At 42.0% G+C, this 24042-nt stretch overlaps 1 protein-coding gene across 1 annotated transcript in view; it reads left to right on the top strand.

Moving 5' to 3' along the window:
- The window catches only part of AGBL1 (AGBL carboxypeptidase 1), a 912082-nt gene that overhangs the window by 225843 nt on the left and 662197 nt on the right, over positions 1-24042 (top strand). Inside the window, 1 exon segment of the mRNA XM_054451589.2 lies at positions 3814-3851. Within this exon segment, the coding sequence (XP_054307564.1) occupies positions 3814-3851 (38 nt within the window).

Below are 24042 nucleotides of genomic sequence, written 5' to 3' on the forward strand. Positions count from 1 at the left end.
GCTGAATCAGGAGAATCACTTGAACCCAAGAGGTAGAGGTTGCAGTGATTGCAGTGAGCTGAGATTGCAAAACTACACTCCAGCCTGGGGGACAAGAGCAAAACTCCATTAAAAAAAAAAAAAAAAAAAGAAGTCCTATTCTATAAAATCAGTGCAGCTACCAGAACGATGGGTGTCAGATGCGCACATCCGGCAGAAGGCAGTCTTGCACTCCAAAGGCACTGACTGTGGGCCCCCAGTTCACACACTCAATACAATGGGCTTAGCTCCTTGGAGTAGAAGTAACTGAATGCCTTCTTAGTTGTTTAAGTTTTAGCAGCTTAAACTTTTACTTTTTGTGGGCTTAGCAGTTGGTTGACAGAGTAGTTGCCTCAGCTCTGATAGGTTTTACTTCTTTCTTCATGCTTCGCTGTGGGAGCAGACAAGTGGCAGAGCAGCAATGATCAGAGTGGACCAGCGCTGCAGACATGCAACCACTGAATAAACCAAAAATAAAGAGCCTCTTGGTGACATGCACAAAAATAAAGAGCCTCGATGTCTGGATCCTGGGCACTGCGTATGGGAGATCAAGTGCTTTCAGTTTTCTCATTAGTTGATTTCAGATGTTTATTCTTATACAGATCTTATATGGACACTACATCCTAAACAACATCTTTACAAACTTTTTTTTTTTTTAAGGAAAGCACTTATATCACATTCCCAGTAGATACACAAGTGTATGTTCATGCATTGAAATGAAAATTTCTCAGATCACTGCTAACCTTTGCTACATGAAATGACTCTGATATATTGAATTTCATTTTGATTTCTATTTCATTAAAAACTACAGTTGATACCTATAAAATTGACTTTACAATGCACTATTGGGTCAAAATTTGCAGTTTGAAAAACAGTGTGCCTAGATCGTCTGGTGACGTTCAGTTTCCAAACTAATGATCCGCAGATCTCCTATTTCCTCAAATGCGCATCTTCTGACACCTTTAGGGGTTTCCTACCCTCTAGTGTTGATGTTTTCCTGGGGCAGCCCTCTGTTCTGCTCTTGATTGAATTTCGTCACGGATATCACCTGCTTGCCTGGCTTATGACGGTCATTGCTGCTGTAGTGATTCATAAATATATATTCCTAACTGTGGTTGCATTCCTGAATTCTGTATGATGCTTCCAGCAGCATTCCAGTTTCATGTAGCCTTCTGTTGTACCCTTCATCTTGAACTCAGCACCAAAATCAAAATCATTATTTTGTCTAAACACTGCAACTTCTCTCCTTAGTCTATTAATGGCTCTCTTATTCCCCTATCTACCTAGCCTATTCCAGGCCATCACTGACGCTTCACTTTCCTTCACCCTCCACAGCTCACCTTTCCTCAGCTCTTGTTAATTTTTTGCTCACAACTTCTCTCTCACTTTTCCATTTTGACACCACGTCATCTCGATTTAAAAAACCAAATGGCTTCTCATTACCTACAGAGTTGAATGTGAACTCTTTAGAATATTGGATTTTGGCCTCAAATCTTATCTCCATCATTGCCCTAAATGTGCCCTTTGCTGCACTAAACATTGATCTCCCACTTATGCCCTAGGAAGAAGTGAATGTTTTCTAGTTTCTCAGGAATAAGCCTCAATTTTTTTGATGAATGTGACACTTATCATGCATTTCCTGCTATATAATGTCACTGTTTGGATTAATATTTATTTAGGTTAGCATATTATTAGGTACTTTCTAGAGAGTTGTGATCTGGGAGTCACCTTGAATTGCTCTGTCAACATCGAAAGAGTAACTAAGCCATATTGATACTGTTCCCTAAACCAATTATCCTAAAACTTTCATGTGCATATAAATTATCTGTTAGAATAAAGATTCTGATTCAGCAGGTCAGGGATGTGGTTTGAGATTCTGCATTTCTTTTTGGCTTTCAGAAAATGTTAGGCTGCTGGTCAGAGACCCACACTTTGAGTAGCAAGATTCAAATGTGGCTTTAACCCATCCCTTCTTCCTCCATGCCACTTTTTGGGTTTGAGATCTTATTATTGCTTATTCTCCTAACTGGTCTGTCTGCCACCTATCCCTCCCTACCACTAGTCTGTCTCATAAAACTATTATCTAATGGATCATTACCTCTTTTGTGAACTTCTTAAAACAAAAGTGCAATGGAAATTAGAAATGCGGTCCTTAGAGACCTGGCCTCTGAGCTAGGATTGGGTTAGGTGCCTTGCTTGGAACATCCTTATTCTTTTCCTGTTTCTATGGTTTCCTTCTTCTCTGCTCATTCATTTTGATGAAATTAATTAGGCTGTTCTGCTTTTCCCAAAACACTGATTTTCTTTTTGCCCCAGCCCAAGCCAGGCCCCATATACTATGGCGCCTGGATTTTTCACACAACTTGAATTTTCAGAAACACCTTCCATGTGTTCCATCTTCAATCCACCGTTGCCAAAACTCTGTGGGATTCAAAAACAATGGGATTGAAGAAGCTGAAAGTTGATAAGAGGAAAACCGTTTGAAGGATAAATGAAGTAGTCCATCCATGAAAGCTAGCCTCGCCCTCTTTATAACTGCCCTATGGTCATTTTGGTCTCCCTGAGCTGGGGTGTCATCCCAGTTGCGGGTTTGCACAGGGGCTTGTGAATTTCAGGCTTTTGCTCTTGCAGAACTGCCTTGTAGGTTATGGGGAGCAATGTTTTCACATGTACTGCTTTTCTATTGTATTTTACTTTATATTTATTCTTTCATTTATCTTCCTTTTTACTGCTGGCTCTGTTGTTCAGTATTAGCTAACATATTGCAAAGTGGATTTTCATTGACCAGGCAGAGGCCAGGGTAGGGCCAGTGAGAGATTCTGGAGAACAACAGATGGGGAGGAAGCAGAGCTGTGCAGCGAGATTCCTGGGATTGGGATCCCAGCTCTGCTGACATGTCTGTATAGTCTTGGAAGTGTGATCTAGCCTCTTTGGCCTGTTCCTCCAATCCTGAGAGAGGTGGTGGAAACAGATCACTGCTTAGCAGGCCTTAAAGATAAGTTACTAGGGCCACACAGAATCTTCTATTTTTTAAAAAAAGCAAACACAACTCTCCTACCTATAATTATACCATACGCCCTCAATGCCAGTGAAGTTTTCCTCTGCCCTGTAGGTAGATTTTTGTGTGACCTTCTCAGAAGCAGGAAACAGATTGAAAAATCACTAAGATGTGGGTCAAAAAGTATTTTTCATTCTCATATGTGTCCCTTTGTTACAAAGACTGTGACATTCCTCCATGGAAGAAAGCGATGAATTTGGAAGAAAAATCCCGATATAACTATTTTCTACCCTAAGGAAACAGCCTCTCTTTCCAATGTGTGAATGCATTTTCCACTGCATCCCCAGGGGTATGAGTGTTTCAAGAAGTTTGCACTGTGCTGCTACATTCACTAAGCCCCCAAGCCCCATTCCTTCCCAGATCATCCTCCAGAGTCCCTGCATGTTTCCAGAAACAAATCAAGAGGCTGACAAGAGCTCTGCCTGGTATGAATAATAGAAAAATGAGCCACTCTGTGGAAGGAAGTTGGTGGAAGGTGGGAGGCAAGCAGGGGAGAGAAAGAGATTTTCAGCAGCAGAGGGGACCTTCGAGACCCATCTACAAGGTGGACACTTCGCTCAGCGTGATTTCTGCATTTATGCCTCTTTAATGGTCAGCGGGGCAATCAATAGATTGCCTGCTACCTGGTTAATCATGGGCCTGTTATGGGGTGGCAATGGGCATGCTGGCTGTGGGATCCATGTGATGACAAAAAGACCATTGAACGTTGACTGTTACTTTTCTTTCTCTTTTCCCAGGGCAGCCACTGAAGTTTTGGCAGCATTGCTGAAATCCAGTAAGCATCTCTTTTGAAGGGTGGCTATTTCTTTCCCCTCTGGGTTTAATGAAAGATACTCTCTGGTCCCCATGGCTCTTTCTTTCTTTCTTTTTTTCTTTTTTTTCATGAACTACTATTTCTCAAGCACCTATGGCTAATTTCTGACCTTGAAAGCAATAAAGTCATGTCCTGGGTCTTTGCGGTAAGATAGAGAATATTATGGCTGTTCCAGGTACATGACCACAAAGAGAAAATAAATATTATCCATACATAATACCACCAAGACAATGGACCCTAAAGGGGGTATATTATCTATTGTGGAGCTGGTGGACCCTCCACCCCCGTCTAACAGAGCCAGCAGTCCCTAAAGATTGTTGAAATAAACTCCAGGTTCCAGTGAGATTGCCTCCAGGTTCCAGTGGAAGAAAAGATTTTGGCTGGCTGGAGAGCAGTATTCCTGTATTTGGTTCTCAACTCAGCTCAGCTCATGAGTCTGTATTCTTGGGCAGGTGGAGTGTTGGGAATTGCTTGGACAATGTTGATGCTGATAACAAATTTATATTTAAAAGTTGACTCTTTTCTCAGTTACTTGAGTGATTGCAAAAGAATAGCTCTGGGGTTCTGAATAATTTGAGGATTTTTTTGCCTGGTAGCCCTGGCCTAATTACGTTGGGAGTCAATTTCATGTGTGCAATATAATAGCAGGCACAATGCACTTGGGAGGGAAGAAGTCTTAGCTTAATGTTTTTACTCATTTTTTCCTCCTTACCTCTTCATCTATTTTAATTTGGCACCTTGGAAACCAGCTGCTTCAATTGTGATATTTGTTTCTCTATAGGGAGCCTGAGGCCTGTGGGTAATAGGTGAACTTTAATAAAACTTTTAAATAAATAAATAAAAATAAAAACACTCTCTCCCCCCATCCATACATCTCTGTCAACTATAAGCAGAGAGAAAGAGCCAAATCACATGCTGTTTCCCTTTATAGGCTTAGAAAAATTGAAGCTTGAATTCATTTAGTTTGTTTGAATTTGATATGAGACGCAAGTCTATCCACAGCTTAAAGATCTGCAGGTAGAGTGGAGGTGGTAAGAGCAGGATGGGGGAGTGAAGAGGAAGGGGTTATGAAGCCCTGGAGATAGGAAGGGATGGAAAAGTGTTACTGTGGGTTCTGGGGAGAGGACCATTCATTCTTCAGACTGAACTTGCTTCAGGTTTGGCATCTCGGTTCTCATTATTTTTCTGCTCCCTCGGTTGCTCCCAAATGCCTGGTGTTTGATGCAGCAAGGTGAGGGGGTGTTGAATTGCAGGAGGAAAAGATGCTGAGAGCAGCCTGGTAGGCCAGCCTGTGAATGTCATGCCTTAGGAAAGAAGCTATCTCTCAAATCCCCCCAGCCCAGCCTTGGCATGGAGGACTTGATCTTTCATGGGAAGGGAGCCCAGAGAGCTGAGTAAGGCTGGCTTACTTTCTACATACACACTTTCCTTAGCTGTTGAGCTTAGGGTTGAGCATCCTGATATAAATTGTACCTACCTAGGTATGTAAAACTCTGAAAGTAGTCTTATGTCAGTTGTTAACTGTATTGATCAGGAACATAATGCCTCAGCCCAGGAAAAACCAATAGCCAGTGCAAACATGGCTTGATTCAGGCTCAGACCATGTAGCTAGGTTTTCAGCACACCGGCCATTCCTTGTAGGCTGAGTGTGCAGTGCTGGGGCTCAGCTTTTAGAATTTTTAACTTCTTCTTTCCCTTTAGAGCTTAGCTCAGATATTGCCTCCTCTGAAAATCCTTTCCTTGACTACCACAACTTGGATGTCCCTCCCCAATGCTCTTATAGGCTCTCCCAACTCAGACTTGATTACATTGTGACGAAATTGCTATTGTCTTCTCTTCCAGCAGACTGCAAGCTTTTGAGGGAGAGCGTCATCTGTATTGGTTGTTGTATTACTTGCCTCAGCACAATGAAGAGCCTGAAATAAGTATTTGTTGACTAAATTTTTTTTGTTTTGTTTTCTTTTTTAAATAATTTTAAGTACTGGGATACCACATTTTTAAATGAATACATGATTTGTGATTTTTCCCATGTGTAAAAATGGCAGTACTGCCCCCTACTACCAGAATCTAACATCCATGCATAGAACCAATGATCTAAACATTCGTCATTCTCATCTCTATTTATCTGTTCTGATAGACTGGTGGAGAATTGCAATAGCTTGCTGTCCTCCACATATAAAACGGGTTTTAGTGTCCCATTGGAAGGATGTATAGCCTATTTGCTAATTCTGCTGAGCTGTCTATACATCTCTTGTGTTACTTATAACACAAGGGAGTTGGATGAGAGGTTCTCTAACATTCTTTCTAACACTAAATACTCAGCCTTAATGTGTATCAGGGTTTCTCAATGTACCATTGGCATTTTGGACAGGATAATTCTTTGCTGTTAGAGTCTGTTCTGTGCATTGCAGGATATATAGCAACATCCCTGGCCTCTACCCACCAGATGCCAGTATCATGCCTCAGTTTGTAACAAAAAAATTATCTTCAGACTCTGCCAAATATCCCCCATGGGGGGTGTGCAGTAAAATTCCCTCTTGTTGAGAATCACTGATGTGTATTTGGGTACACACATGAGCTGAAGCTCATTCAAAGTTTCAAAAGACCCCTTCCCAAATACCTTTATTGATATTTCCAAGAAATGCGCTTCTTGCGTAATTGATGTGAAATTCCTCAGTATCAGCCTCATTCATATGGGTTCATAAGAGGTAAGAATACTGAAGGCAGAATGTCATTGTGGGCATTTACAAAGTACTTTGGAGGGAAACAGATTCTACAGGATCTTGAGGGTCTGAGAATGAGGAGGGCGAATAGATTTCATAATGAGTAGAAAGTCCAGTGTGTGGGTAGGAGAATTCTGAGATCATGTTTAAGCTCAGCAAGAAAGAGGACTACATTTAAATAGCAAAGTCTGTCATGGATTTGGGGAGAAGTAATAACAGCATGCTAGGCAGCTGCCATCTTTGTTTTACCAGCCTATCAAAAGTACTGATGGTATGAAGGGTCTGGTATAGATGGTACCAGCATTCTGATGAGTCAGGGGTTGCTGCAGGGCATACAAGTGTTGTGGAATTTTCTATTTGCTTTACATTGCCTATATGTCATGCACAGTTAAGACCTGATGTGGAATATCTTTCGACTTGGATCCCAGAGTGAGTTTGCCTCAGCTGAACTTAAATTCAGGAAGTCAGTTTCTGTCTAAAATTCAAGACTTCACCATCTGGCACTGATATCTGGGAACATTTATGAAAACCTTTAGCTCCTAAAGGCATACTCCTTTTAACTGGTGATTATTCTGACCTTGATCTTTGCTTGTCAGTGAGTATAAAAGTTGGCCATTGTGGTCGTTCTCTGTAATTGCATCACAAAAGGGAAATAATTCTCTGATCTAAGTGAAGCCAGGAGTAAAGACCCACTACTTTGCGGGGAGAGGGGGCAGTCAGTGGTCCTGTGACAGTAAACACTAGGGTGGGTTGGAAATCTGAGGCCACTGAGGCCCTATCAACTAGTGACAGGTGAAGGCTATCCCCAGGAAAAGCAGAACTGAAGGATCAGGGAGACTTGGAGTCTACCCACAGTAACGACAGAAAGCAAGGGAAAGATCACCTGCGTTGCATTTGGAAGATATCATTATTCAGCTTTCTCTTTTATCAAGTAGCCACTGCATGAAAAGCCAGTGTAGAATATGTGGGTGTTGGGAAAAGAGAAATGAACCAAACACATTTCCCATCTCTTTCTCTTTCTGGGCAATAGCAGGCAAAATAAACCTGGAAATCCTAGTTCTCGTCTCCAATTATCTCAGCAATTTGGGATCCTACAAATTAAAAATCATTGCTCACTCAATGTTCCTTTCTGTGTCTATGTAGGCTGGAATTGTCTAATCCAAGTCCCATGCCGTTCCTTGTATCAGTTCCCCTCTTCTCCACTCACGCATGCACAAATCCCACCCTAAATTGTCCTGTACTGAAAGCTTTGCCTTTTTATGCTTTATCCTATCCAAACACATTTAGCTTTTTATTCCTGAAATATAGTAAAGCTTTAGTCAGGAAATAGTGCTACTTATTGCAGGCAATTTTTTAATATAATAAATCAAAACAACATGTCCTTTGTTTTTCCCTGTGTATTAGTATGTTCTCATGCTGTTATGAAGAAATATCTGAGGCTGGGTAATTTACAAAGGAAAGAGGTTTAATTGACTCGTTTTGCAGGGCCAAGGAGGCCTCAGGAAACTTACAATCATGGCAGAAGGGGAAGCAAATATGTCCTTCTTCACATGGCAATAGCAAGGAGAAGTGCCGAGCAAAAAGGCAAAAAAACCCCTTATGAAACCATCACATCTCATGAGAACTCACTCACTATCATGAGAACAGCATGAGGGTAACTGCCCCCATGATTCAATTACCTCCCACCAGGTCCCTTCAATTCAAGATGAGATTTGGGCAGGGACACAGCGAAACCATATCACCCTTTCTTATCATCTGTCTTCACTCTGCCTTTATCTCATCTCCTCTACTTCTACCTTCATCTCTGTCTTTTCCTCTTTTTCCCTCATCCTTTTCACCATTTCTCATTTCCCTGTCTACCTTTCCCTCTTTCTTTTTGCTTCCTCAATTACCTTCCATGAGTAGTAGGCATAAATGCATTTCTGAAAAATTGTGACCCTGGAAGCGGCACTTGAGTAAGTGTGCGGCAATGGGATTATGCCTGATTTGTACTGGCTCCAGAAATGAATCTTCAAATAATGTGTTAGTATTAACCTTGCTGTCCAGATTTAAAGGTCATATTCTTGCAACAAGAAAACACCTTCTGGTTCAGGCCCTAAAACTTAATAAGGGAATGATAAGTCTCTGTCAGAACACTCTCCAATTTAAGAATTAGCATTTAAAGGAGTCTGGAAGTTTGCAGAAGTTGGGGCATGGAAACAGAAAAGCAAGTTAGCAAAGGAATAGCGACAGAGAAGAAAAGGGGGAGAGAGAGATGTAAAAGAGCTAATGGGAAGTTTGGCAGGAAGTTGAGACTTCTCACAGATCTTCCTAGTTAATGCTCTCTCTGGCTGGCTCACAGGGACAGCCCGTCAGCCTGTTGCTCCAGGAGGCTAGAAAGGGAGGGCATTCTAAGTGCTGAGAGCCGGGTCGGGAATAGACAGCCTCACAGTTTTAGGAGTCGTCTGCTGTAACCTGGCAATCAGCAATGCAGAGACGGGAGAATGTGATTGATGGCCAAATGGCTGCTCTACTACAAAATGTCAAAGAAGGGGCCATCTTTGATATGCACCCAAATCAGGTCTTTATAAAAATTCTAAGAGTTCCAAGGAGTCCTCAGAATGGCAATATGTTTAGGATGGTTGGCATTGTTAATCCTTTGATCTCATGACCATGCACAAGTACCAGTGGATCAATGCAGCTGTCACTGAACTTGCATGTATATTCTGTGTTTCCACACTGCCTGTGGTCTGCCCTCCTGGCTCCGGGCTCTTCTCTGCCTTGACGAGAATGATGCCCCCAAGGTTTTGCCCACAGAGTGTATTTCTTCCTTTAGTTTCCAGATGAGGGCCATGGAGTCAGACTATGAGAACTGGAAAACACCTTCAAGGCTGTCTCATCCAGGGATATTCAAATATTTGTTTTTTAAAATTCATTCTTATTATTCATTTTTAATTGAAAAGTGAAAATGTATATATTTGTGGTGCACAACATGATGCTTTGAAATATGTAGACATTGTGATGGTTGAATTGAGGTAATTGACACATGCAGTTTTTGAGTAGAGAGCTCTGAGTCACGTCTGCCCGGCTCCCATCAATTACCCCCAAGGCAGCCTCTGAGACACATTCACAAAAAATAGGGCTCCTGCGAACCCAGAAAACTATTGATCTTACCTCCCCCATCCCCCTTATTTTCACAGGAGGAAACTGAGGACCAGAGAGAGGGCATGATCCACCTAGATCTCTGAGACTTTGAATGTTTCATGTCCAGCTCTTCTTTAGGTCTTGGCACAAATAACACTGTTCATAGAACCTCATGTTTATATTTCAGAGAACTAACCATACTGTAATTGATGAATCATGTATTTTTTTTTGCATATTATGTGTGCATGCATATTTTTCCTACTGGGTATAGCTCCAAAGGAACTGGGATTCTACTGGATCCCCCATACCTCATACTGGGCTACACCCAGAGGAGCTGCTAATACATTAATGTTGACTAAGAAAGAATTCCAGGTTCCTGACTTCAGCCTTACACATTTGCTTTCAGTATGCCTTGGTGAAGAGTCCAGCCTAATTCCTGTCCCCAGAAGGAATCAAATTGTGCCGTGATTATAGAGCTGATGTCTCTTCTTCCAGCGTAACTTCTGGAGAAGCATGCGGTATATTTCTGTGATGAGCCAAAAATTTGCTTCAAATAATATTGATAGATTTTTGCATTTGTCACACTGGGATGGACGGCTGTGATTGAGTGTGTAGGAATGCAGCATAACAAGCTATATCCATCACACTGTTGGTTTGAAATGACAACCCAAATATCTACCATTTATCGAGAGTTCTTAGTATGTCAGGCACTCTATACACAGTTAGCCTATCAAGGCGGTATTATAATCCCCATTTTATAGGTGTAGGAACTGAAGTTTGGAAAGCTGAAGTAACTCACGTCGTTAGTGGGCTGCAGGGCTTACCTGCCAGTCTCCAGACCCCTGGGACCTGAGCCCTGTGCTGAACCAAGGAAGTTAATGAGGCTAGGTTTATTTAGCCTAAAGAAGATATGACTGGAAGCTGAAAAAAAGCTAAATAAATACTGTCTAAGTATTAGAAGGATTATTGTGGGAGGGGGTATCTGTCATTCAGGTTAGAAAAGAACATGGTCCATGCCTTGTAGGCATCTGAGTGGGACCCAGCAAGAGGTACCCAGCACACCACCATGGCTGTGTAAAGGGGCAGGGTCTCTGCTGCCCTGAGGCTGAGCCTCAGGCCGGCTGATGAATGGTGGGGCGAGAGAGAGAGGAAGGAAGCAGGAAGAATTACAGACTCCTCTTATGCCATGCTGTGTTCAACTTGGCACATGGCTTTTTTCCCTTGGCTCCAAATTCAGTCCTCTCTGCCAAAATGTTATGTCTTTTGCATAAGTCCATAGAAGAGCTTAAAAAGTTTAAGCTAAAGGGACACTACGTGTCCTCGTCGCCCCCGTCCCTGTCCCCTTGGGACGGTCAGACCCAGTAGGTTGGGCGGGCCTTGGGCTGAGCCGCAGACAGTAGAGCATGTCGTTCCTCTTCCGGCCATGTGGTGGTGCTGTTCTTTTAGTTATCTTGGCCGGGCTAGTCCAATATTTATTTTCAGTGAGTAATTTGTTTATCAGGAGGTTATTTTAATCTAATTTTGGCCATATTCCACACTATCTGTGCTTCCCAGCGTTAGCAGCTTGCATGTCTTGAAGGAAATTAGCTGAGGATGGTCTCAGAGGCATTTGCTAAGCCATTATTTAAGGGAGTTGGGAGGAGGCAGGGTGAGCAGAGCCCAGGATGAGAACAGCCGATGGAATTTGTTGCATTTTCGGTGGTGTTAGCATGATGGAGCGGGACTTACGGAGGGCAGGAGCACCCGGAGCTGCTTTTTCAGAGCTGCCTCTGGTGAATCCTAGAACATCTTGTAGTTACGTCTCCCCATTTCCCCTCTCGCTCTTTGATAACCTGTTATCTTCCTTGCCTGGTCAGGAAAACACCACGTAAGGACAATGCCGTTCTGCCTTCCCGCCCTGCATGTAGCCCTCATCCCGTGTCACAGTATATTTTGTGAACCTTTTACTGCCAGCCTCAGCGAAGTGGGAAGGAGGGTAGGGAGTAGGGAGAGAATGACTGTTTATTAGAGTACCTGCAGTGAATAATGACTGTCAATAATTATGGAGCACAGCACTTGCTAGGCACTTTACACACAGCATCTCATTCTCACTAGAGCCTGTAATATTATGATCCCCATTTTACATGCAAGGAAGGTGTAATTAGGAGAGGTTAGTGATTTGCCCAAGATCCCAAACATGGTAAATGAAGAGCTAAAATGTGAACTCAGTTGTGACCATTTCCAAAGGAGAAAAGCTTCATATTTCAAAGATTATTCCCGCCTTCCACATGGAGTCAGGAAACTGGACTCTGGGTTCAGTGCAGCCGTTGATTGGCTCTGTGACTTTAAACTAGTTCTTTGCCATTACACTTGACTTCAGTTTGATTTTTCAAACATGGGAGGGCTAGCGCAGGTGAGGAGATTAGGAATTCTTTAGTAGCAAAACCCTTTTTTTTTTTTTGAACATAAAATCTTATGAGGGAAATTGCACGCATAAAGCAAACAATGGGGGGTAAGGGGGGACCCCAGTTAATGACAGCATGGCCTGTCCCTTGCCCCTCCCTTTCCTTGGCTCTTGATAGGCATTGAGAAACACCCAAAGAAGTTCCTGAGGGGCCAGAAGAAATCAAGTTTGAAAACCTCTGAAATAAATATACTCAAGGGACTCTTTCAGAGCCCAGTCTGTTGTTTGAGATTGCAACTTAAAAAATGGGCTGACACTTTCCTTGGGAGGTTTGAAAATGTGTTAAATTTTATATGCAGTGGCAATAAGGAAGAACTAGTGAAGTTTGACCTGGAGGAAGATCCAAAATATTGTTCTCATCCTCCAGCCCTAGTCAAGTAAATTCTGAGTCTCTTGGGACTAACAGACCTAATTAAACAATTGAACTGAACCTGACTCATTGAGGAGGGTCAGCTTCCAGTTGGGATTTTACCGGCAGGCAGGACGGGCAGTATAATTCCACCTTCCCAAGGTGGCCAGGGTGTTCCCAGGCACCCATTCTGGGTCCAACACAGCTGTGGATGGTGGTGTAGAGTTTTTCTTGTTTGATACAAAACTCTTGGTCACATAAGATATTGTTGGGTTGTGATTGCCACTAATCCTAGTTCTTAAACTCATGCAGGATACTGTCTTTTATCAGGAGATCCTGTCAAGACTTAGTTCTATCTCAAGGGCTTTTCCTCTGGCCTGTATATCTGCTTGTAGGTTTTGGCCATGTTGTTTCTTTGACCATAGTATAAAAGTGCTCAAGGTGGCTCGGGGACATGTGTGCAGAATGGTGTATGTTCGCTGTAAGCTCAGAGCTCTTACTCTGAAAGAGTAAGTCACAAGGCTGAGAGTGGTGGCTCATGCCTCTAATCCCAGCACTTTGGGAGGCCGAGGTGGGCAGATTACAAGGTCAAGAGTTCAAGACCAGCCTGACCAATATGGTAAAATTCCATCTCTACTAAAAATACAAAAATTAGCTGGGCGTGATGGCATGCACCTGTAGTCCCAGCTACTTGAGAGGCTGAGGCAGAAGAATTGCTTGAACAATGGAGGCAGAGATTGCAGTGAGCCAAGATCACGCCACTGCACTCCAGCCTGGGTGACAGAGTGAGACTCCGTCTCAAAAAAAAAAAAAAAAAAAAAAAAGGGTAAGTCACAGTGGAGAATAGCACTTGCTCGGTGGTCACAGTGCAGGCTCTGGAAAGACTGTGTAGAGTTGAACTGTGGCCGCTGTGGCATGTTTCTTAATGACTCTGTGCTACCCTTCCCTCATCTGTAAAGCAGGGAAAACAGTACGCTCCAAAGATAATTGGTAAGATTGAAACAAGGTGATGTTTAAAAGAGTGGGAGTACAGTGCTGGATCTTAGTATATTTCAATAAAGATGAACTCTTGTTTTATTGTCATCACCATTTCAGAAGTCCTGGAGGTTTCAGGAAGTGATGATATAAGGGCATAAAGCCTGATGAAATGTAAATTTGTCGCCCTAGATCTTCCCCGAAGGTTGAATGATATCTGGTTGTTTTTAGAGTCTGTCTTTTTTTTCAAGAAGCTTTTTCTGTAAAAGCGCCAGGTGATAGTAAATATTTTAGGGTTTGTGGATCACACGGTTCTGTCACAACTACTTAACTCTTCCCTTATAGGACAAAAACAGCAACAGACAACATATAAAGAAGTGAAAAACTTTATGAAAACGGGCTGTGGGCAATTTGCTGACCCCCTGCTTTAGACTATGTGAGCCTCGAATCTGGGGACTCTGTTTTATTCTTATTTCTTAAGCTATTCTTCTTATTCTTATTTCTTATTCATTCTTTCTTATTTCTTAAGCTATTGACTCTAATGTGTTTTATACAGCAGACACTCGGAGTAAGTTATCTAAATGAACAAAGGAATCAATGAATAAGTGAATGCGTGCAGATTGAACCCTGCTCAGTCAACCTGCATGCACTTATTTTGTTTTAGTCCAGGGAATCAAAGGTTAATATCCAAGGTTGATGAGTTCTAAATGTCTTAAATTTTAGAACTTGTATCATCCTGGCATAATTGATGACTGGTTATGGATTGACAAAGATAAATTATCACAAAGATTTAAGGAGATAGACAAAAATATAAAGATTTCATGACTCAGAAAGTACATCATGGCTTCCTCATCACTTTCAGGATTGGCTGTACAATTATTTGTTTATGTCAAGATGTACCTCAGGTGTTCCCTAGCATCTTCTAATAACAGCAGTTTACAAAGCAGCTTTTCATATATACGATCTCATTTAATCTTCACCATGGTCCTGTCAGATTGGTAAATATTTAATTATTCTATAACAGTAGTTCTCAACATGAGTGACTTTGCCCCAGAGGGAGCAATTAGCAAGGTCTGGAGACATTTTTGGTTGTCACATCTGTGGTGGGAGAGGATGTGCTGCTGGCATCAACTGAGTAAAGGCCAGATTGCTGCTGAACATCCTACAAATGCACAGGATGGCCCCACACAGTGAGTAATATCAGCCCAAGATGTCAATAGTGTGAGGTTGAGAAAAATAGTGTTCTATACAGAGGACACTGACGCTGAAAGAGATTGGCTGACTTGCCCGAGATTGTGTGATATGCACTTGGCATATTGGGACTAACCTCTACTCCTGCCTTTCACTGCTGCAGGGTTTTAAACTTTTTTTTGAAAGAAATGAATGTTTATTTTTATTTTCAAATGAAATCCTTTGCAGAGCAACTGTATATAAACAGATGACAGTGTAGCTGCTCTGGGGACAATGGAAGTTAGAGACCCTGCTCAGCCTTTTTCTTAGCCCCTTCCACCAGTCCCAGGGGCACACAGTATGGCAACCACTACCCACAGACCATGAGGCACATAGAGCACTAGACATCTCTTGGCACCCACAGCCTTCCAGATGTCCCTGGAACTACTACTTTTTTTTTTTTTTTTTTTTCCAGTAGGGGATGAAGCATCCAAATTCTGCTTCAATAAAATGCATTGCAGAGAGGAAGAGAGAATGGAAGCATTGGGGTCACATATGAGGCTATTGATTGCTGGTGCAGCCCAGGTGATAGGAGAGGATGGACGTATTGAGAGTGATAGAAATTGAGTTAAAAGGAGAATGCACACGGCTGAAGGTTCTGTGATTGCATAGTGATATGGCTCTGAGGACTGGAGGAACACCAGGATCGTTAGTGTCAGGCTGAATTGGATAAAACGACACGAACATACATGGAGTAGTTTTAAGGAGTGGAGAGTTTAATAGTAAAGAAAGAAGGAAGAAGCCTCCCCATACAGAGACAGAGGGAGGGGGGCTCCAAAGCCGAGAGAGGAAACCAGAGTGCAGCAGAAATCAGCCAGTTATATGAGGAGGCTGGAGGAGGGAGTATCTGATTTGCATAGGGCTCAGGGGATTGGTTTGACCAGGCGTGTCATTCACAGAGCCTGGGGAAAAAACTGACCCTCCCATCCTAGCCTTTTAGTATGCAAATACAGGGTACCATGATGTTCCACACACATGGGGATATGTGGGGGGGGGGGGGGCGCCATGTTGCCAGGCACATGTTGGGGCAAGGGCAAGAAGACGTGGGTGGACCCAGTTTCTAATGGTGGACTCAGTTTTTAATGGCCCGCATTTGCATATCAAAGCTGGCCAGCCCAGCTCTAAAAACCGGAGCTTTCCTGCTAGACAAGAAACGTTCTGTAGCTGCTTTAAAAGAAACAAAAACTTCCCAAGGACCCCCTTTCCTCTCTATCTGCCTAAAATAATTTCTTAATAACTCCTATAACAATAGTGACACACTATTGGCTGACATAAGGCTGAAGGGTGGTAGGCTCAGGGGTGCAGAAGCATTTGCTATTTGCCTCTTCCTCATACACTCAGGGCCTAGAGGCACAATGCAGTGCGAACCGATTCATGAGTGATGCTTGCAACGCAGGGCAGAATTGCTTTCCTGCTGTCTATGTTCATTGTCTGTACTCTGGCCAGAAGCAGGCAGCATCACTGATGGACAGACAGGCACCTTAAATATCAAGTTGGGGAGAAAGGAAGGTGAGGGAAGGTCTCTGATTTTCTTCTTCTTGGTGTAAATCCTGGCTTTCTTCTTTAAGAGTCATCCTCTGATGAGTTGACAGTGGACACAGCAAAGTCAAACCAGGTGGAAGATTTTCTAGACCTGGAAGGGATAATGGCTTGTCTTGGGGTTTAGCAAGTACTTTCTTCCCCACCCAGAGTCTAGACTCAAAATAAAACTTTGGATGGATAGGAAAACTCCTATACAAATTTCTAGGCCTATTTCTAAGACAATTATTCTGAAGGGTCTCCTTGCAGAGATGCAAAAACAACAGAAAGGTGAGTGAGAAATTCTCACCCTGACAGATTCCCCCGCTTTTGTACAACCTGTTGGGATGAGTCTCAAAATGGTGGGGGTCACACATCCTGATCCCTGCTCACCTTTCCCATCATCTGCTACTACTGTCCCTTTGCTTTCTTCACCTGGCTTTAGCTCCTGGACTTTTCATTATTTGTACTTACCAAGTTTTTTTTTTTATCCACTTGCTGTGTGCCCTTGAGGTCTGAAGAATTTCCTATCCCCAGATCTCTGCATCCTGGTTCCTTCCTGTCGCTTATGTCTCAGCTCCAATGCCCCCTCCTCAAGGGTCTTCCCTGATCATCCAACCTAAAGCAGCCACCCTACCTCATTACTCTAGCGTCACTGTTTTTTTTTCTCTGTATCACTTGTCTCTATGTGAAATCGCCTTGTTTAGTTTTCTCTGTGTGTGCCTATTTCGTATCTGCCTCCCCCTGCCACTCCTATGGGACTGCAAACCCCATAAGAGGTGAGGCTTTGTCTATTTCATTTTTGGCTGCATCTCTGTTGTCAATAATAGTGCCTGGAACAAATGGTCTATCGTAGTTGCTAAATAAATGTTTGCTGAATGGATTAAGGGTGGTACCTTGGGTTTTGGGTGTGTGAACATGGTTTTAGTTTATAATTTACTCTCTGCCTAGCCATAGGGAGAATCTGGCTTTCCGGACAAAGGCCTGTATGTTTATTTGCATCTAAGAAGCAAACCTCCCAAGAGTCTACCATGTTAGAGAATTTTCAAACTAGCAATATTGAAAAATCAACCATATTTTCTCAAATCTAAGTCTATCATCAACTGTGAGGTGTATGCCATTTTTTATGTGCCACTGAGTGAGAAAATGCTGTCAGTTACAATGAAAACATCACCCTTGGTAAGAAGCACCTTAATTTCAGAAATGCTAAAATGTGGATAAACATATGCCTGAGGACTGATAAAGTATGTGAGATAGACTCCTCATATGGAATGTAGAATGTTGACTCAGAAGAGTTTCAAGTCTGTGGCGCCTTCTATGTTTATTTTTTAAATTTATTTTTTATTTTTATTTTTTTGTAGAGATGGGGGTCTCACTCTATTGTCCAGGCTGGTCTTGAACTCCTGGCTCAAGCAATGCTTCTGCCTTGGCCTCCCAAAGTGCTGGGATTACAGGCGTGCCCCTTTCTCTTAATAGGTGCCGCATTGCAACCTAAGGTCCTTCATTAGACGTTGTATGTGCTGAGGGTGGGGAAAGAGCAGAGATGTGTGAGGAAGAGAAAGGTGTGGATTCTGAGGCTTTACTGAAAGTAGAGAAATTCCTATGGTTTGGGACTAGTTCTGTGGCAAGTTATTAGAAGGAGTTGAGGATTTATAAAAAGGTAGATTAATCTAGATTTAAAACAATGGTCTGAAGTGTAGTCTCTTACCTGTCCCAGTTTCTGGAGCTTAGGAAAAGCATCTTTAATTTTATAAAGGCTGTCAATTGAGAAAACAAGGTTTGCTTGACACCAAAATTTACTTTATAGCAAGTTTATTGAAATGTATCTATTTTACAAAGAGAAAAAAATACCTGTAAGCTAATTCAAAACCATCATTCTTATTTGAGCAAATGATAATCAAGTATAATTTCCATTATGGATGGCATCAGGTTTCCTTATGCTTTTGTACATATCTGGCTGTTCTTGTTTGCACCAGCCACTCCTGCAGCTGCAGGCAGGAGGAAGGGGCAGCTGATTCCACCTCTCTTCAATGGTGCCGCACTCACACCTGGGCCTGACACTGCTGGGCCGGCCTCACTGTGTCATTGGCTGGATGTCAAGAAGTCCCCAAAACATCTTCTCCAGGGATTCAAAGAACCATAGGCCATTTATTTGGGCCCTTAAACCTTTTCAAGTTTCCTATGAGAAACCAACTCTTACCACAATTTAGGGCCCTGAGAGGGAGCAGAGAAGTTGGAGGAGTGGGATTGGCTAAAAGTCACTCTCTTCAAGCACCGCAGGCTATATCTCCATCAGCCTTTCAGAAATCTTCCTCAAGAAGCTGGATTAGTGGTAAGAACTAAACATCTTTACATAGGTGCAAAGAATGTGAACTATGCTGGCAGCCTTATAAGATGATGAATATATTTATTAGCCCGATTTGTTCATTCCCCAAGGTATATAGGCACGGAAACCTCACATCGACCTCCATAGGTATATACAATCATTGTTTATCAATTAAAAATAAAAATAAAACTAAAAGGGGGCTTTGAGGCTACCATGGGATGTTAACCTTTGGAGTCAGATGAGGGGATTTCATGTGAATCCTAGATATGCCACTTATAAGCTCTGTGGACTTAAACAAGTTGTTTAACTTCTCTTAGCCTCTGTCTTCATTTGTAAAAGAGGGAAAGTAATACTTATCTTTAAGCATTTTCATAAGACAAATGAGATGATCCATATAAGATGATTAGCCTAGTGCAGAGCACATAGGACATATTTAGTAAATAAATATTCACATTGTAATGTGTTCTGATGGCAAAGTAGACAGCTTATTTTCATTTAATATGATTTAGAATACTTAGTAGAGACTACTTTATCCAGAAACATCTTCTAAATAGACTCCCTGAAAAGACCCCTAAGATAATCTGTTGCAAAGTCAAGGGTATTGTATACTGTAGTTAGGGACACCACTACCTTTATTCTTACTAATGTCTCAGAAATGGGAATTCTCAGGTGGAAAATTGCAGGGTTTGAGAACAGTGGTTTGAAGCAAGGGTTTCAATGTGGAGTCCTGTTTGGGATCAGGCAAGTTTTGCGATATAATTGCTCAAGGTTGGGAGAAAGGGATTTGGAAGGAAACCTTGGAGAGTAAGTAAGAGTTCATTTCCCCCAGTTGCATGGTCCTCTGTTCTGAGAAGGGGGTTTCTATCCTGAAAAAGACTAGTTGAATTGTCAGTAGTTCAGATGAATGGATTTTCAGGAAGGCTCTGAAACAGTAGGGCTATTTAACCTTTCTGGGCAGAATTGTTTGGGGTAGAATATGTCACGGTACGCTGTATAGCTGGAGGTAATTTCTGTTCTCAGGAATGATGGAGGGCCTCAAGTCCTTGTATTTATTCTTACTCATATATGTCTTATCAAATGTAAAGGTGGCATATTAAACATGTAACTGCTGTCAGTTATATGGCTCTTAGAAGATTGACTAAATCTTCTAAAAAGGCTTTAGAGTAATGAGACTCAATACGTGTAAATTTTGCCAGAGAGGGAAATTTTCAGGTTTATATCATGGACATGGCCTTTAATGGCACCTAGGATGAAATGGGGTGTGAACTTCAGCATGCATAAAGAGGAGTGTTTCATTGTATGTATGGGAGTGTTTCAGAAGAGGCAGCAATGTAGGACTGGTGGCCATTTTGGGGTGAGAAGTCAACTACATTCAGTGGGGATTGAAGAAAATGGTTATACATTTTACTTATTTTGAAGTTTTTCCTTTGGCTATGCTTATCGGTGAAGGGTATGTGAAATTTGGATGCCATCTTTGTAGGGAAAGGAATGATCATTTATTGAGCACATAGTTTATGTCAGGTGCTGAGTTATGTTTTCAAGTTTTATAATGGACTTGTAAGAAGGTTTCAATTATTTTTATCTTTTTTATATGCTTTAATATTTACAGATGATGGAAATTCAGTTCAGAATGGCTACATGTCCTTCTTAGTCCATTTTGTGTTTCTATAACAAAATCCCTGAGACTAGGTAACTGATAAAGAACAGAAATTTTTTTTCTCACACTTCTGGAGGCTGGGAAGTCCAAGATCAAGGGTGTGGCATCTGGTGAGGGCCTTCTTGCTGCATCCTCACATAGCAGAAGGTGAAAGGGCAAGCTAGCAGGACACTGTGTGAAGCCTCTTTTAAAAGGTCCTTAATCTCATTTACAAGGGAAGAGCCTTCCTGGCCTAATCAGGTCTTCAAGGCCCCACCTCTTAATACTATCACATTGACAACACCTGAACTTTGGAGGGGACATGTTCAAATTGTAACATTGAGTAACTTAACCAAGGTTACACAGCTAGTAAACACTACAGCCAAAAGTAAAATGAGTAACTAGGGGCCCCTGAAGCTTCCATTCTTATTGTTGATATGGTTTGGCCGTGTCTCCACCGAAATCTCATCTTGAATTGTAGCTCTCATGGTTCCCACGAGTCATGGGAGGTACCCAGTGGGAGGTAGTTGAATCATAAGAGTGAGTCTTTCCCATGCTGTTCTCATGATAGTTAATAAGTCTCATGAGATCTGATGGTTTTATAAAGGGGAATTCCCCTGCACGAACTCTCTCTTGCCTGCCAGCACGTAAAATGTCCCTTGCTCTACTGCCATGATTGTGAGGCCTCCTCAGCCTCACAATTCACAGTGGAACTGTGAATCAATTAAACCTCTTTCTTTTATAAATTACCCAGTCTCAGGTATGTCTTTATTAGCAGCATGAGAACAGACTAATACATTTGTCCGCAACAATAGAGAGCCATTGGAATAAAAAAAAAATAGATGATGCTGATCATGATGATGATAGTTACCACAGGCAACAGATATTGTACCTGTTATGTACCAGGCATCGAGCCATCTACTTAATATGTATTATCTCATTTAATTCTCTCAACAGTCTCACAAAGGAGAGATGATTACTATTGGTTTTATTTCGGATAAAGACTGAGTGATAGAGCTGTAAAGTAACATGCTCAAAGTCGCACAGCTAAAAAGTGGTGGAGCTTCTGGCTATATGCAAGGATTTCAGAAAGACAGTGACAGAAAGTTGAAGGATCTGCCCACAGAACAGGACATGCAAGGCAGTGAGGGGTACATGAGTTTAGAAGTCTACACTCATCTGTATGTCTCATTTCTGGAGCTGTGGCTGTTAAAGCGTCCAATACATTACTTTGCTGCAGGCTCCCGTATTTTCTCTGCTTAAGGTCATCACTGCTCCCAAAAAGGATGATGCAGTTCCCAAATATGGGAAATAAAGAGCAGTGATAACAACTTCCTTTAGTTTTGCCAAGTAAGAGGAGCAGTGGGCTGCTTGCAGGTATAATTATCCAGGACGCCAACCACTTCTCCCCACCAGCCTGTCATGTGGCCCCACATTGCCCAGGAGAAATTCAATTTGTTGAGTCTTGAAGGTTTCTAGGCTTTCCTGTTTAGACCACAAACATCTTTATAAAGATGGTTGGGATCTCCAGTGCCTTCAGGAGCTAGGCAGGTAATTCACTTCTGAAGGAGCTGGGGTTAGACAAAAAAATGATTTGTTTACTATGTCAACTTGTGGATTGCTTGCCCTTCTCACTTGCCTTGACAACACTGTGTGGCTAATAGTCTGTAGGTTACCAGTTTGTAACACCAAAAGGCTACATTTTTTTTTTCCTCCTGATTGTCAAAGTTTGTTGTAGAACGCGTAAGGAATAAAAGTCTAAATAAGCAAATAGAATCATCAGTTGATCCCCAACTCATTAAGTATTCTTGTTACCTTGGCATATTCCCTTCCAGTTTTTAAGCGTAAAAATCTGCATCAATGGGATCTGCGCTAAAGAGGCACATGTGAACCTCAGTTAAGAAATACTTGGGGTTAAAATAAGGATATCACTAGGTCCTGTTTCAGACTGAGAATTAGCTACAAGTCAGGCCCTTGGAGGATAGAACCTGGAGAGATAAGTAGAAATAGTAGAATATAGAAGGGTGAATGGGAGGTGAGGACAAAGATAAATCTCCTGTTGTTCATGGATTTGCCAAAGGAAAACTGGCCAAAAACATACCTTAGCATGAGGCTGGCAGCAAGGGCCTGATGGAGCTAGGGGGTGCCAGGAAGCAGGGTCAATGCTTTTAGGGTGGGGTAAAGGAGCGGGTGAGGTGCTAAAATTAAAGACCCTCAGAACTCTCTGTCCATTCCATCCCCATCCCCTAACCAGTTTAAAAGACACTAATGTAGGCCAGGCATGGTGGCTCACGCCTGTAATTCCAACAATTTGGAAGGCCGAGGTGAGTGGATCACTTGAGGTCAGGAGTTCGAGCCCAGCCTGGCCAATATGGTGAAACCCCGTCTCTACTAAAAATACAAAAATTAGCAAAATTAGCCAGGTGTGGTGGTGTGCACCTGTAATCCCAGTTATGCGGGAGGCTGAGGCAGGAGAATCGCTTGAACTTGGGAGGCAGAGATTACAGTGAGCCTAGATCATGCCACTGCACTCCAGCCTGGGCGACAGAGTGAGACTCTGTCTTAAAATAAATAGATAAGTAGATAAATAAATAAAAAAAAATAAAAGACACTAATCTATTTAGAAACTTAAAAAAAATTAAGCAACAGGAATTTTTTTTTCCCAAGAAAAATCTTAGGATAAAGCTGTTTATGTAAACAGACTATAGCAGAGCTGGTCTCTTCCAAAGAGGGGGACTTGAAGCCCTCTCACACCTCTCAACTCTAAGCCCACCCAGAGCAGTATTCAAAAATGCACCTCATCTCTGCTCTATTTGCCCTGGCCCTGCGAAGCAGCGCCTTCCTCTCAGATCTTCCAGAACTTCTCTAAGTTGCTGATCCCATTGACCCTCATTTCATTCTTTGCTCTTCTCCACATTTGCTCTTTCTCAGTTTGATGAATCTCCTCTTGTCGCATTTTAGATACGTATTGACTTTTTCACAACTTCCCAAGCCATTCTCAGAGAAAGATTGACGGGTGTAGGGTCACGGGGGAAGGAGGTTTAGCTATTTTAAATGTTAGTAAACATGACAGTTTGTTGGGGATTAACAGGAAATCATGAATAAAATCATTGGGATTTGATAAGGGATTTTTCTCCCAGAAAATTAAAGATTTTTTTTTCCATTATCTTTCTCCCCCCACAAAAAAAGACATGGATGAAGGTCACTGGGATAACCCATTATCAATCTAATACTCTTAAAATAGAAAAAAGACGAAAGTCCTTAAGCTTATGCTGCCCACGGGGCCCCTGTGAACTGTTGTTCTGGCATCTTTTTAGCAGGTGATACTGTCCTTTAATGCCTCCTACTTAATTCTCAATTTTCTTTTAAACATCACATATTGAATAGGCTGCAAACTCCTTTAGGCAATAAATAACTCCCATGCTCTACGGCCAAGATCTGCCAGGGAGTGAAATATTTTTGATACAAAAGAATGATTCATTAAAGGAGGTAATGAAGGCAATTCAAACCCTCCACAAACATATCACCAGGTGAAAAAAGCTTGTCACTCTCAGTTTAGGGTCATGTTGTAAAGAGAAAAGAAAAAAAAAAAAACTGCACAAATGCACCAAAAATTTCAGTGGGGGCTCAGTCAAGCCTGACAATTTAGAATTTGACAAGCAATCAGAAAAAAAGAGAGTTTTATTAATATTATGAAAAAAAACCCCTCTGGAATAAAGCATTACATTTCCATGTTATTGTTTGCACTCATGCACTTACATGGTCTCAGGGAGAAATCTGACTTTGAGATGAAATTTTGCTTATCTGATTGTACCTCACGGGCTCTCCC

Source organism: Pongo pygmaeus, chromosome 16 (assembly GCF_028885625.2).
Source record: "Pongo pygmaeus isolate AG05252 chromosome 16, NHGRI_mPonPyg2-v2.0_pri, whole genome shotgun sequence".
Lineage (NCBI taxonomy): Eukaryota > Metazoa > Chordata > Mammalia > Primates > Hominidae > Pongo > Pongo pygmaeus.